The sequence below is a fragment of the Nycticebus coucang genome, chromosome 5 (genome assembly GCF_027406575.1).
Source record: "Nycticebus coucang isolate mNycCou1 chromosome 5, mNycCou1.pri, whole genome shotgun sequence".
NCBI lineage: Eukaryota > Metazoa > Chordata > Mammalia > Primates > Lorisidae > Nycticebus > Nycticebus coucang.
The window spans coordinates 53,525,434-53,537,794 of record NC_069784.1 but is presented as its reverse complement, the minus strand read 5'-3'; the positions used below and the strand labels follow the sequence as shown (position 1 = coordinate 53,537,794).

Genomic DNA, 12,361 nt, shown 5'->3' with positions numbered 1-12,361 from the left:
TATACTGGCCGCTTGATGGGAATTATTTCTTTATTATTATTTTTTTCTTTTTTCTTTTTATACACATGACAAGATTTTATACCAAGAATAGTCAGTTAAATAGTACAAATTTGCATTCAAGGGGAATTATTTTTTTAAATGTCTCCAAACAATACTGTCAGGTGGGCACCATTATCTCCATTTTACAGATGAGGAATTGAAGCTTAATGAGATTCAGCATCTGCTCAAGTCACATAGGGAGTAAGAGGTAGAACCAGGCCTTGCACTTAGTTTCTGCTTCTTTGTGCTATGACATGTGAGTATGGATTTTATGCTGAAGGGAATGGTGTGGAGAACATGTAAAGGTTTTAAGGCATAAGAAAGACAAGTTCAGCTCTGGCACAGGGTGGAGGTTCTCTCTACTTGACATGGTAGAGTCAGGCAGGGAAGGGTGAGGGGAGTGGGTAGAGGGGAGTTAGTTAAAGCAATGAGGGCTTCAACCCTGCACTTCATGGGCCTCCTGGCCCTTCTCCTCTGAGCTTCCACGTGAGCTCTTCACTTGGTGTTTTCTGCTTAAGCATGTGAGCTTTGGAGTCCTTGCACTTTGGACAAAATCCCTGGCCTGGCTCTTAATAGTTGTAGGAACTTGGGCAAAATACTCAAAAGATTCCTAGGCTGTAAAGGATGATAAAATATCTACCTGCCTTGCAGGGCTGTTGTGGTGATTAAGAGATATGAAATATACAGTATTGTCAAGCAGTCACTCAGCTTAATGAACATAAGTTGTTATTGTTCCTGAACTTTGGTGCACAATTTAGCCCTGTTGATACCACCTTTCCCTCTGTGGACATACTCTCCTTCAGTTCTCATCCTTCTCCAGCTACCCTGCTTTCTCTTGGCATTCTCCTGATTGACCAACTCCCATCGATGTTTCTGCACTTGCTCAGGGTGCCTGCCCTGGTCGTCTCTTCTCCCTAACCCCTGCCTTTGGTTATCCTCATCTCTTTGCTGAAGGCTTCCCCACAAGTATCTCCACTGAGCCCCTTTCTTAAACAGATTAATATCCCTGACTCCTGGTGAATATGTTCTAGATGGATAAGAAGAACCTCTTTTTTAATGTCAGGAGGGCCTATATGCATCTTCTTGGTTCAAAAGTAATTTTTTCTTCTTGCATTCTCCATCTTAGTGAGATCTACCATCATCTCCTAGCTCCTCAGGCCAGAAGGTCCTTTCTCTCTTATGGCATTCTCCAAATGCCTAAATCACGAAATCTTATTAAATCTACTTTCTACAATTCCCTCACATCATTTACTTCATCTCTGTCCTCTCCTAGTACTGACTTTGCAGAGGCCACCATCAGCTCTGATCAAAGGACCTAAAGTCTAATTAACAATACTAGTTTCATGGCAGACTTTTCCTGGGATCAGGTTGGACATAAGAGAAGGTAAATTGCTTTTTCCTTGATTTTCTTTTCTTTAAGACTAATGTGAAAGTGAGGAAATCCTTATATACTTGCCATAATTAGATTTTGATTATATATATGTGTGTATATATATAGAAATTCGTACTTGGCGCCTGTAGCTCAGCGGCTAGGGCATCAGCCCATACACCAGGGCTGGCGGGGTGAAACCTGGCCTGGGCCTGTCAAACAACAATGACAGCTACAACAACAAAAAAAATAGCTGGTGTTGTGGTGGGCCCCTGTATTCCCAGCTGTTTGGGAGGCTGAGGCAAGAGAATTGCCTAAGCCCCAAGAGTTTGAGGTTGCTGTGAGCTGTGACAGCACAGAACTCTACTGAGGGCGACATAGTGAGACTCTGTCTCAAAAAAATATATATAATTCAGATCTCAAACCAACAAAAAGACATTCTGTAATAAGTTTCCTATTAGGCCCAGTAAGTTTAGCCTTCACAGGATACTATCAGGAATGTCAATCTATTCTATTACCAAATAGGTGTCAAAGCTGTCACTAAACTGCCATGGCAGTTTGGAAAGCTCTGAAGGCACCGGAGAATTCCTCATAATCCTCCCAGACCAAGCTCACAGTGAGAACCAGATTCTTTTGCCCTGGCCCTGTGGGAAACCCCCCCCAAATGGCTGCTGATAGATAAGGCAGCAATATCTTGCTAAGGCCTGATCCTCCCTGGGTGAGAGAGATTGGATCAGATAGGCCCCACTTCCTCAGAAAGCATGTGCATGTACCTGTTTGCAGTGCCTGTTGTTTCCTTTCCCCTGTGTGAATGCAGGGGCCTCAGTTGAGCTGAATGAAGAAGCCATGGACCCCTTCCATGGTCAAGGTCCAGAGCCTTTGTTGTGCAGCTGTGGGGAGAACATGAGGCAGACAAGGTCTTGCCCTGGCTTACCTTTGCCACACAGAGAGGACCTCCACTGTTCCACACCAGCCAAGAGGTGGCCTTGCATTATTACCAATGCTCCTTTCTCTATTCTCTCCTTCATGGTCCCACCGCACACCCTGCGATCTTTGAGTCTGGTGAGTGACCCCTCCACTGTCACCCCAAGAAGGGCAGAAGTGGGCAGGAAAGTGAGACAAGTGAAGGCAGGACATAGGCATTCCCACCAACCTAGGGACCCCTGAACTGCCTTTGCCATGACATGCACAGCTTGTCCTCAAATTTCAGGGGTATGGGCAGATCTTGGATAATTGGTATTTTAAGTTGGTTGGCATCTTGCTTTTAAGTATGATTTAGTTTCAGTTCACGGAGTGAACCTTGGGGTAAGGTCTCTGATATGGAAATCTATATGCTCAGGGGTCTACTCAACTACTAATATCTCGGACACACTGGAAAGTCACTCGCTCCCAGAGAACTTCAGGCTGCACCTCTGAAAGCATACATCAATGGATGAGGTGCTGGGTGCAAAGGTGCTGTTCACAACAGCTCTAAGTCATTGCCACCTCTGCTTGTAACTCACAAGTACAGATCTCAAGGATGTGGGCCTGAGTAAGGAATGAGGTCCTGGCCAGGGACAATGGGGCTTGCATTCATTTGGTAGGGTTAACATAACAAAATACCACAGGAATTAATTTTCTCACCATTCTGAAGAGTAGAAGTCCAAGATCAAGGTATTGAGGCCTCTTTCATTGGCTTGCAGGTAGTTGTACTGCTGCGTTCTAATCTCTTTTTTTAAGACCACCCAGTCATCCTGGTGGTCTCCAGGATGGGCCTCCCTAATGACCATGGTTTTTTTTTTTTTTTGAGACAGTCTCAAGCTGTTGCCCTGAAGAGTGGGGCAGGGTAGAGTGCAGTGACGTTACAGCTCACAACAGCCTCAAACTCTTGGGCTTAAGCTATTCTCTTGCCTTAGTTTCCCAAGTAACTGGGACTACAAGTGCCAGGCTATTTTTTTTTGTTGTTGCTGCAGTTGTCATTGTTGTTTTAGCTGGCCTGGGCCAGGCCGGATTTGAAGCTGCCAGCCTTGGTGTATGTGGCCAGCGCCCTACCCACTGAGCTATGGGCACCACCCTAATGACCATGTTTTAATTTATTTTTTTACTTTTTGTAGTGATAGGGTCTTGCTATATTGCCCAGGCTAGTCTTGAACTCTCAGCCTCAAGCAATCCTCCTGCCTCTGCCTCCCAAAGTGCTGGGGTTAGAGACAGGAGCTACTGTGTCTGGCCTTAATTACCACTTTAAGGGTTCTTTATCCAAATAGTCAGATTCTGTAGTATTGGGGGTAGGGTTGAATGTATGAATCTGTGGGTGTGGTGGGAATGGGTGCACAATTCAGCCCGTTATGGGGCCTATTCAGAAAGTCTGTGAGACTGCATCTAAAGATTGTGGGCCCTCATGTCAGGAATGGCCACGGTCCACACTGCCCTTTCTTTTTTTACACTCCTTTTAAGGGCAAAAATTTTTTCAAAAGGATTTCTACTTCAGTTCCTATTCCCAAGGCTTGTAATGCTTTTCTCTTTAACTGTGCTAAGACAAAACAAAACTGTTTCCAGGTACATACAAGTGAAGATCAGGGTTTAGAGTCTTGTGTAGTCTGGACTGTACAATATACTGGCCCACTTCCCTAGTTGAAATCTCAGTCCTAAAAGAGACTAAGAAGCCTTAGATTTCCATTCTAACCAGGTACAAGAACTGTCCCTCTGACTCAGCTTCAACTCGGTTCTCGCGGCAGTTGGGGTGCACAGATGTGGGCGGGGGAGGAGAGGGACACATTCTGCTTTCCACTGATTGGTTAACTTCAACTCAGAGAGCCTAGCTGTGGGTACTCAAAGGCTGACGTCTCATTCTCGAAATGTTCTCTAGCAAAGTCAAGGGAAACAAGAGTTGTGTATTTCCGGGCGGCGCCTATGGCTCAGTCGGTAAGGCGCCGGCCCCATATACCGAGGGTGGCGGGTTCAAACTCGGCCCCGGCCAAACTGCAACCAAAAATAGCCGGGTGTTGTGGCGGGCGCCTGTAGTCCCAGCTACTCCGGAGGCTGAGGTAAGTGAATCGCTTAAGCCCAGAAGTTGGAGGGCCCTCTCCTACCGAGGGCCATAAAGTGAGACTCTTGTCTCTACAAAAAAAAAAAAAAAAAAAAAGTTGTGTATTCCCTCTAGAACGAGGACCGCCCCGCTCTGCCTAACGACTGACCCAGACTGGCCGCGCCAGGACAGCGAGTAGTAGGGAGTATCCCCTTTGACTCCAACCTCAGCTCACTCTCCCTTATGCCCTTCCCGCCACTTACGTCCTGACCCTCAGGCCGCAAATTACAATTTCACCTAATGGGACTTGAAAAAGCTGGTGAGGCGACCCCGCCAGTCCACATAAGCAAGTCGACCCAACTCCTCCAAACTCGAAATGGCACCGCGGGGGCGACTAGACCCGACAGCCGCCCCCTCCCTCTTTGCTGGGCGCCTAACCAGGGCTTTCCCCGCTGTGGAAGAGCACGGAGGGCAAGCGGTACAGCTTCTTCCAAGTGCTGCTGTGGGTGGCTCTGAAAAGAGCCTTTGGATTTGATGGAACCTGGAACCGAACGCGCACGCACTTCTTAAGCCCGCTCCCCGCGGATGCGGCGGGCCAGCTGGATGTCCTTGGGCATAATGGTCACTCGCTTGGCGTGGATGGCACACAGGTTCGTGTCCTCGAACAACCCCACCAGGTAGGCCTCGCTCGCCTCCTGCAGCGCCATCACCGCCGAGCTCTGGAAGCGCAGGTCGGTCTTAAAGTCCTGCGCGATCTCGCGCACCAGCCGCTGGAAGGGCAACTTGCGGATCAGCAGCTCGGTGGACTTCTGGTACCGCCGGATCTCCCGCAGGGCCACGGTGCCCGGCCGGTAACGGTGCGGCTTCTTCACGCCGCCCGTGGCCGGGGCGCTCTTGCGGGCCGCCTTGGTGGCCAGCTGCTTCCTCGGAGCCTTGCCACCGGTCGACTTACGGGCGGTCTGTTTCGTACGGGCCATAGCTAATCAAAACACGAGCTTACCAACCCAGCCGTAGGGGGAGAAACGAGGTCCCGGCCCGTGGCCTGCCGTCTTTATAGACACAGCCTTTTCCCGATTGGGCGGAACAATAATTGAAAGTCCCGCGCTGGCTGTCCATTGGCTGTGACGTTACCTGTCCTAGCGTCACCGGTTGGCCTGGGCAGAATCCTCTCTAACCCCGCCTACCCGCCTCTCCGCTTGCCAGTTGGCCAACAGTTTTCCAGCCTTGTTTTTTCCTCATTCTTTCGGGGTGGGAGTCGTTTTCCGATCGCAGCTTTGTCAGATTGTTCCTCCCCGGCCCTTCACTTCTTTAGAACACGCTGTTTAGCCGCCTATTGGAACTTCGACCTTCCGTTTGTGTCCTCCCAGCCCGGTTGCTTCTTGGCAGATCCCTTTCCGCCTCTTTGGCGCTTTTCTGAAGGGGGGGAGGGTGCAAGATTCCGCCTCCGAAAACTTAAGAGGGGAATCTGCATCTCCGCTGCGAAGGCGCTTAAAGGTTGAGGGAAAAAAAAAGATAAAAAGACTAAGGACTAAGCCAGGAGTTAAGCCAAGGCCCAGCTCCGCTACACTCCCGAAAACTGCCCATTCCCCAATCGATGGAGGATGGAGAGTGCGAATACGCACCCCCCATCCCCCAGTGCTAGACCTCGTCCAAATGACGGGCGGAAAGCCTGCAGGAACTGAGGGCTTGACGGCGCTCGTGTTCGCGACTGGGTGGACCACGGGCGTCCTAGATGTTTGGGACCTCCACCTACGCTACTAAGACTCAGCGCTCAGATAGTGATGTGTAGACACTCCAGACGAGAAGCGCTTGGGAGCCAAGGAACAAATGGCACTCGCCCCGCCCACACCTCCCCTTATCTCGGGTTCGACATTTACTGAGAAAGGTGGACGTGAGACTAGACGTTGTAACAGCTCTTTATTTGAAAGAGGGGGGTGGCTCTGAAAAGAGCCTTTGATTTCACGGCTACGCCTATCCGAGACGCAGGCCTCACTTGCCCTTTGCCTTGTGGTGACTCTCAGTCTTCTTAGGGAGCAAGACGGCCTGGATGTTAGGTAAGACGCCGCCCTGGGCGATGGTGACTTTGCCCAATAGCTTGTTCAGCTCCTCATCGTTGCGGATGGCCAGCTGCAGGTGACGGGGGATGATGCGCGTCTTCTTGTTGTCCCGGGCCGCGTTACCCGCCAACTCCAAGATTTCCGCCGTCAGGTACTCCAGGACCGCCGCCATATAGACGGGCGCGCCGGCCCCAACCCGCTCGGCGTAGTTGCCTTTGCGCAGCAAGCGGTGCACTCGCCCCACCGGGAACTGAAGGCCAGCGCGGGACGAGCGCGACTTGGCCTTAGCGCGAGCTTTACCACCTTGCTTACCACGGCCAGACATGACAGCTACAGTCACCGCGAGCAGCTCCCGCCTGACTACCGACAAAGTCGCCGCAGACCGCGCTGCTTCAGCCTTTTATAGGCAGCACGGCGATTGTCCACGGAGCACTTTGATTGGCTAAAGCGTAGCTTTGTCCCGATGGCCAATAGGATACCTCAGCCGGAATCCACCTATTTACATAATCTCGTCTCCCTCGCTTTGGCGCCGCCAGAAACGCGCCAATCACAGCGCGGCAGAGTCGGAACCTTAATTTGCTTACAGCCCCTATAAGTGCAACAGTCGCTTCCGGTAGGCTGGGTCCCACCCCTGCGTTTGCGTTCCTGGAAGTCCTTGCTTCTGGTTTTTGTCTCTATGCCTGAGCCGGCCAAGTCCGCTCCGGCTCCCAAGAAGGGCTCCAAGAAAGCCGTCACCAAAGCCCAGAAAAAGGATGGCAAGAAGCGCAAGCGCAGCCGCAAGGAGAGCTATTCTATCTACGTGTACAAGGTGCTGAAGCAGGTCCACCCGGACACCGGCATCTCCTCCAAGGCCATGGGCATCATGAACTCCTTCGTCAACGACATCTTCGAGCGCATCGCCGGGGAGGCGTCCCGCCTGGCACATTACAACAAACGCTCCACCATCACGTCCCGCGAGATCCAGACGGCCGTGCGCCTGCTGCTGCCCGGCGAGCTGGCCAAGCACGCCGTGTCCGAGGGCACCAAGGCGGTCACCAAATACACCAGCTCCAAGTGAGCCCCTGCTGGGACGCGGCGCTCGCGGGAGTTGGAGCTGCCGGCCGCTTGACTCCAAAGGCTCTTTTCAGAGCCACCTATCTCCTCGCTGAAAGAAGCTGTCCCATGTTGTCCGTTCCACTTTCTTTTTGGCATGTCGTCCAGGTTAAGGTTAAGAAAGTTAACTGGACCAGGTACAAGTATCCATAGTTCATTCCTTGAAGTATTGGTGTGGATATGCTTACTTGGGTTTGTGGATGAATCTTCTTCCACAGACGGCGGAGGGGGGTGTCCAGAGAAGATTGCTCTTGCAGTTGACTTTAGCTTGGCTTCACCGGTGAGTATGTGCCCAGTAAAGTATTTTCATAGGGAAATGTGCTAATTCCCTTAAATGTGTGTGCAAGATAAAGTTGGATGAACAGAAGTATAATTATTGGGGGGGGTCCCTATTAAATCATAACTACATTTATGGGGTACAACGTGATGATTTGATATGCAACGGCCAGGGGTCCTCAAACTTTTTTTAAACGAGGGGCCAGTTCACTGTCCCTCAGACAGCTGGAGGGCCGGACTGTAGTTAAAAAAAACTATGAAAAAATTTCTATGCACACTGCACATATCTTATTTTGAAGTAAAATCAAAACGGGAACAAATACAATCACAGCGCTGCATGTGGCCCGCGGGCCGTAGTTTGAGGACCCCTGCGAGAAATGGTGGTGAAACCTAACTTTTTGCATTATGTGCTTCTGAGGGGGATACTAACAAAGAATAATTCAACTTTTATGCATTTGGCACTGAGAAATTTCAAAATTGGATGTCCTTGGTTCACAAGTCCGTGCCTACGCCATTTACCTGAAGATTCTTAAGTTTGTAATCTGAGTTTTACTTTACCTTGGATTGTTGTTTTTTTTGTTTTGGCCCGGGGCTGTCTTTGAACCCGCCACCTCCGGCATATGGGACTGGCACCCTACTCCTTGAGCCACAGGTGCCGCCTAGGATTGTTAATTGTTTTATCGGTAAGTGGCCTATCTTCTGGCTGACTCCCAGAATTCCTACTTAGGGCTTTTGCTACATCACCTTACCTGAATTCTCAGGTAACCAACTTCAGTCTTGGGGTGATAGGAAAGGATAACAAGGTGGAACCACATTCTGTGGTTGTGGAGAGTTAGAGTGTATTTTCCTTTCCTTTGCATAGAATTTGTCTTTTACAAAACGAGTGTATGCAGTGTATGCTGATCAATTCTATTCCTAAAGCAATGGGATGTCCCCAGTACTGTGAAGTAACTGCAGTTCTTACTCAGTTCACAAAACTTTTGAGTTGAGACCAGGCCTTGGGACCTATAGTAAACTGTGCCTGAATCCTTGGGACCTATAGTAAACTTTGTGCCTGAATATCTCAGTTTGTGGTTCAGGTAATTTTTAGTTTAATGGCTCTTATCCCAGTTTTGTATTCCTTCCAGGAGCAGTGAATAAATGGGTACTTCTCAGTTTCAATACAGTTTATAATGCCATTTGAATAAAGTGATACAAAAGGCTGCTTTGTATTTGTGTTGTGGGTAGTAACATTTTTACTCAGGTGTTTATATCAAACCAGAGCTATGGGAAATTGTGGATATCATCTTATGGGTAAGGATAAGGAGGAAAGATGCTCAAGGACTATAAGAGCAGACCTGTTAATTATGTTATAGAATGTCCTCCAGAGACTACCCAGCAGCTCACATTGTTAAAATTTGGTAGTGGACAAGAAGGAATTTTCTATTCCTCCTGTAGGATACAAGGGGAAAAGGTACAATACCATTATTACACCCAAGAAATATTGATTCAATAATGACAATATATGTAAAACATTTAAATTTCCCCAGCTGTCAAAAACATCCTGTATACCTGTTCTATTCATTTCCCAGGGTTTCAGTAACAAAATACTATACAATCTTGATGGTTTAAATAAACTCTTATTTGTTCTATTACAATTCTGGATGTCAGAAATACAAAATTGGTTCCAGTAGGTAAAAATAAGCCTGTGCTCCCTCTAAGGGCTTTCACTGAGAGTTTATTTCCATACTTTTTCAGCTTCTAGATGGGTTCTTCTTGTGTTATTGTCCCTTTTTTTTTTTTTTTGTTTGAGAGAGTCTCACTTGTCATCCTTAGTATTGTGCCGTAGAGTCACAGCTCACAGCAACCTCAAATGCCTGGGCTTTAAGTGATTCTCTTGCCTCAGCCTCCCAATTAGCTGGAACCATAGGCACCCACCTCAACTTCAAGCTATTTTTAGAAACTAGGTCTTGCTCTGGCTCAGGCTGGTCTTGAACCTGAAATCTCAGGCAATCCACCCATCTGGGCCTCCCAAATGCTAGGATTACAGGTGCCCCTTTGACTCCCATTTTCAAAGTCAACTTCCTACCATCTTCAAATCTATACTTTTATTGCCTTCTTCCTCTTTTGACCTTCTTGTCTTTCCCTTGTAAGGAAAAGAGAAAGGGCCTGCCCAGATAATCCAGGATAATCTCTCAATCTCAGAATTACATAGTAAAGTACTTACTATTCACAGGTTCTGGGTGTTGCGTGACCCGAGACTCAAACGAGCAGCAGCTTTGCTGTAGGTATAAACTCGCTCCTATAATTATTAAGTCAAGAAACAGACAGGTGGCGCCTGTGGCTCAGTGAGTAGGGCGCCGGCCCCATATGCCGAGGGTGGCGGGTTCAAACCCAGCCCTGGCCAAACTGCAACAAAAAAATAGCTGGGTGCTGTGGTGGGCGCCTGTAGTCCCAGCTGCTCGGGAGGCTGAGGCAAGAGAATCACTTAAGCCCAGGAGCTGGAGGTTGCTGTGAGCTGTGTGATGCCACGGCACTCTACCGAGGGCCATAAAGTGAGACTCTGTCTCTACAAAAAAAAAAAAAAAAAAAAGAGACTATACACAGACTATGTGGGATGGCATATAGCAAAGTTCTTTATTCCAAGTTTAAGTTTTATGCTCTTCCAGTCATGTACACACCTAATCCATTATCTATTAGCTGAATTTTAACTCAGGAAATATTTATCATATCAATGCAACCACTTGTGTAGTAAATCCCTTCCTCTAACAGTGACTAGTTTTCCCAGCAGGGCACAAAGACGAAAGCAGCCATAGGGGAACAGAGTTAATAGAAGAATATCTTCAAGCCTCAGTATGAATGACTGTGACTTTCCTTCAGGGCAGAGCACCTATAGACCTCTGACAATATGTTGTTAACATATGTCAACCCTCTGGCCCGTATCTCTGAGGAAGGGCGGCATGCCCTTGGATCTCAGGCTTCACAGGGTGTACTGCTTCAGAGAAAAGGCCTAAGGAATTTTACAGTTCCAAAAAAAGCCTAACTCTGTGAGTAACCCAGTGGGGTCCAAGCCTCTTAAGCCTCTGGAAGAAAAGCATGTCATTTTAAACTCACACTGAATTTACTTTGTGTGCTTGATGTAGGATAAGTTTATTTCTAAATATTATCCTACACTGGGGATTAAGGTGTAGACATATTTGGGGGCCATATTCAGCGGACCACAGCTGTTGACTAGTGTTGTTGAATTGTGTCCACAAAGACATATTAAAGTCTAACCCCCACTGCCTTAGAATTTTGCCTTATCTGGAATAAGGTCTTTGAAGACATAATCAGGATAAAACGAGGTCATGAGGGCAGGCCGTAATTCAGTATGATTGGTATCTTTATAATAATGGTATCCTTATAATAAAACATATAGACACACAGGAAGAAGACTGGGACTACCAGACACTGAAAGATAAAAAGGCCCTAGAAGTGTCTTTGGAGAGAGCACAGCCCTGCCAGTACCTTGATTTCAGACTTCTAGCCTCTATAGCAGTGATTTTCAACTGGTATGCCCTGAGAGGATCTTAGGTTGAATTATTTTTGAAAGAAGTTCCAAAGTACAGTAAATATATTCCTTTTACTGTTTATTTCCTTTTTTTTTTTTGATTAACATAAGTGTGCCTTGAAAATTTAACTTTAAGGTTCATGTGAGCTGTGAGGTTGAAAAAAGGTGCTCTAGAACCTTTAAAGTATAAACATCTGTTGTTTTAAGCCATACAGTTAATGCACTTTGCTAAAGTAGCCCTAGGAAACTAATATAACTACTGAAATTTTTAATAGGTTTACATAATTTAGTTTAAATTTTTTGTTTGAGACAGTTTCACTGTGCTGCCCAGGCTAGAGTGTTGTGGCATTATAGCTCACAACAACCTCAAACTCTCGGGCTCAAGCAATCCTCCTGCTTCAGCCACCTGAATAACTGGGACTACAGGTGTCTGCCACAACACTTGGCTAGTTTTTCTATTTTTAGTAGAGACAGGGTCTCCCTCTTACACAGGCTGGTTTCAAACTCCTGAGCTGAAGTGATTCACACACCTTGGCCTTCTAGAGTGCTGGATTACAGGTGTGAGCCTAAAATTCCAAAAAAAAATTTTTTTTTAGCCCTGCCATTCTGCACTTCAATAGTTTGTCCCAATGTGTACTTTGATTACCAGTACCTCTATTAGTCTTTATTCTATACTTTCTGACTTCTTTGACAGTAAGGTCTATCATTTTTTCTTTTTCTTTTATCCTGAGAAATGATTTATTATTCCTAAAATAAATTTTAAGCTGATTTGATTTAAGTGTGTCAGACAAATTGGTGTAATTTGAGTCTGAAGGTACAGCAGGCAGGGCTCTAAGCTTGGCTAAACTCCAGGAGGGGCTCAGTTCTCTGGTTCCCCCACACTGTACCTTCCCCTTGCATATTGTCTATAATCATTCTTACCTTCATATCCACAGACCACCCCATCCTGTTGCTGCCTCTTGAAAGCAAAGAAACATCTTTCTCAAAAGTTAGCA

At 47.2% G+C, this 12,361-nt stretch overlaps 3 protein-coding genes across 3 annotated transcripts; 1 reads left to right on the top strand and 2 right to left on the bottom strand.

The window, feature by feature from the left end:
* Positions 1-4,939: 4,939 nt before the first annotated feature.
* On the bottom strand, positions 4,940-5,401 carry LOC128586759 (histone H3). Its single transcript, XM_053592855.1, has one exon. The coding sequence runs from the start codon at positions 5,387-5,389 to the stop codon at positions 4,979-4,981; it is 411 nt and encodes a 136-aa protein (XP_053448830.1). The 5' UTR covers positions 5,390-5,401; the 3' UTR covers positions 4,940-4,978.
* Positions 5,402-6,314: 913 nt separating this feature from the next.
* LOC128586757 (histone H2A type 2-A) lies at positions 6,315-6,868 on the bottom strand. Its single transcript, XM_053592852.1, has one exon. It carries the CDS (start codon positions 6,792-6,794, stop codon positions 6,402-6,404), a length of 393 nt encoding a protein of 130 aa, XP_053448827.1. The 5' UTR covers positions 6,795-6,868; the 3' UTR covers positions 6,315-6,401.
* Positions 6,869-6,875: 7 nt separating this feature from the next.
* Positions 6,876-7,657, top strand: LOC128586758 (histone H2B type 2-E). The gene has a single exon (XM_053592853.1). It carries the CDS (start codon positions 7,146-7,148, stop codon positions 7,524-7,526), a length of 381 nt encoding a protein of 126 aa, XP_053448828.1. The 5' UTR covers positions 6,876-7,145; the 3' UTR covers positions 7,527-7,657.
* Positions 7,658-12,361: the final 4,704 nt, after the last annotated feature.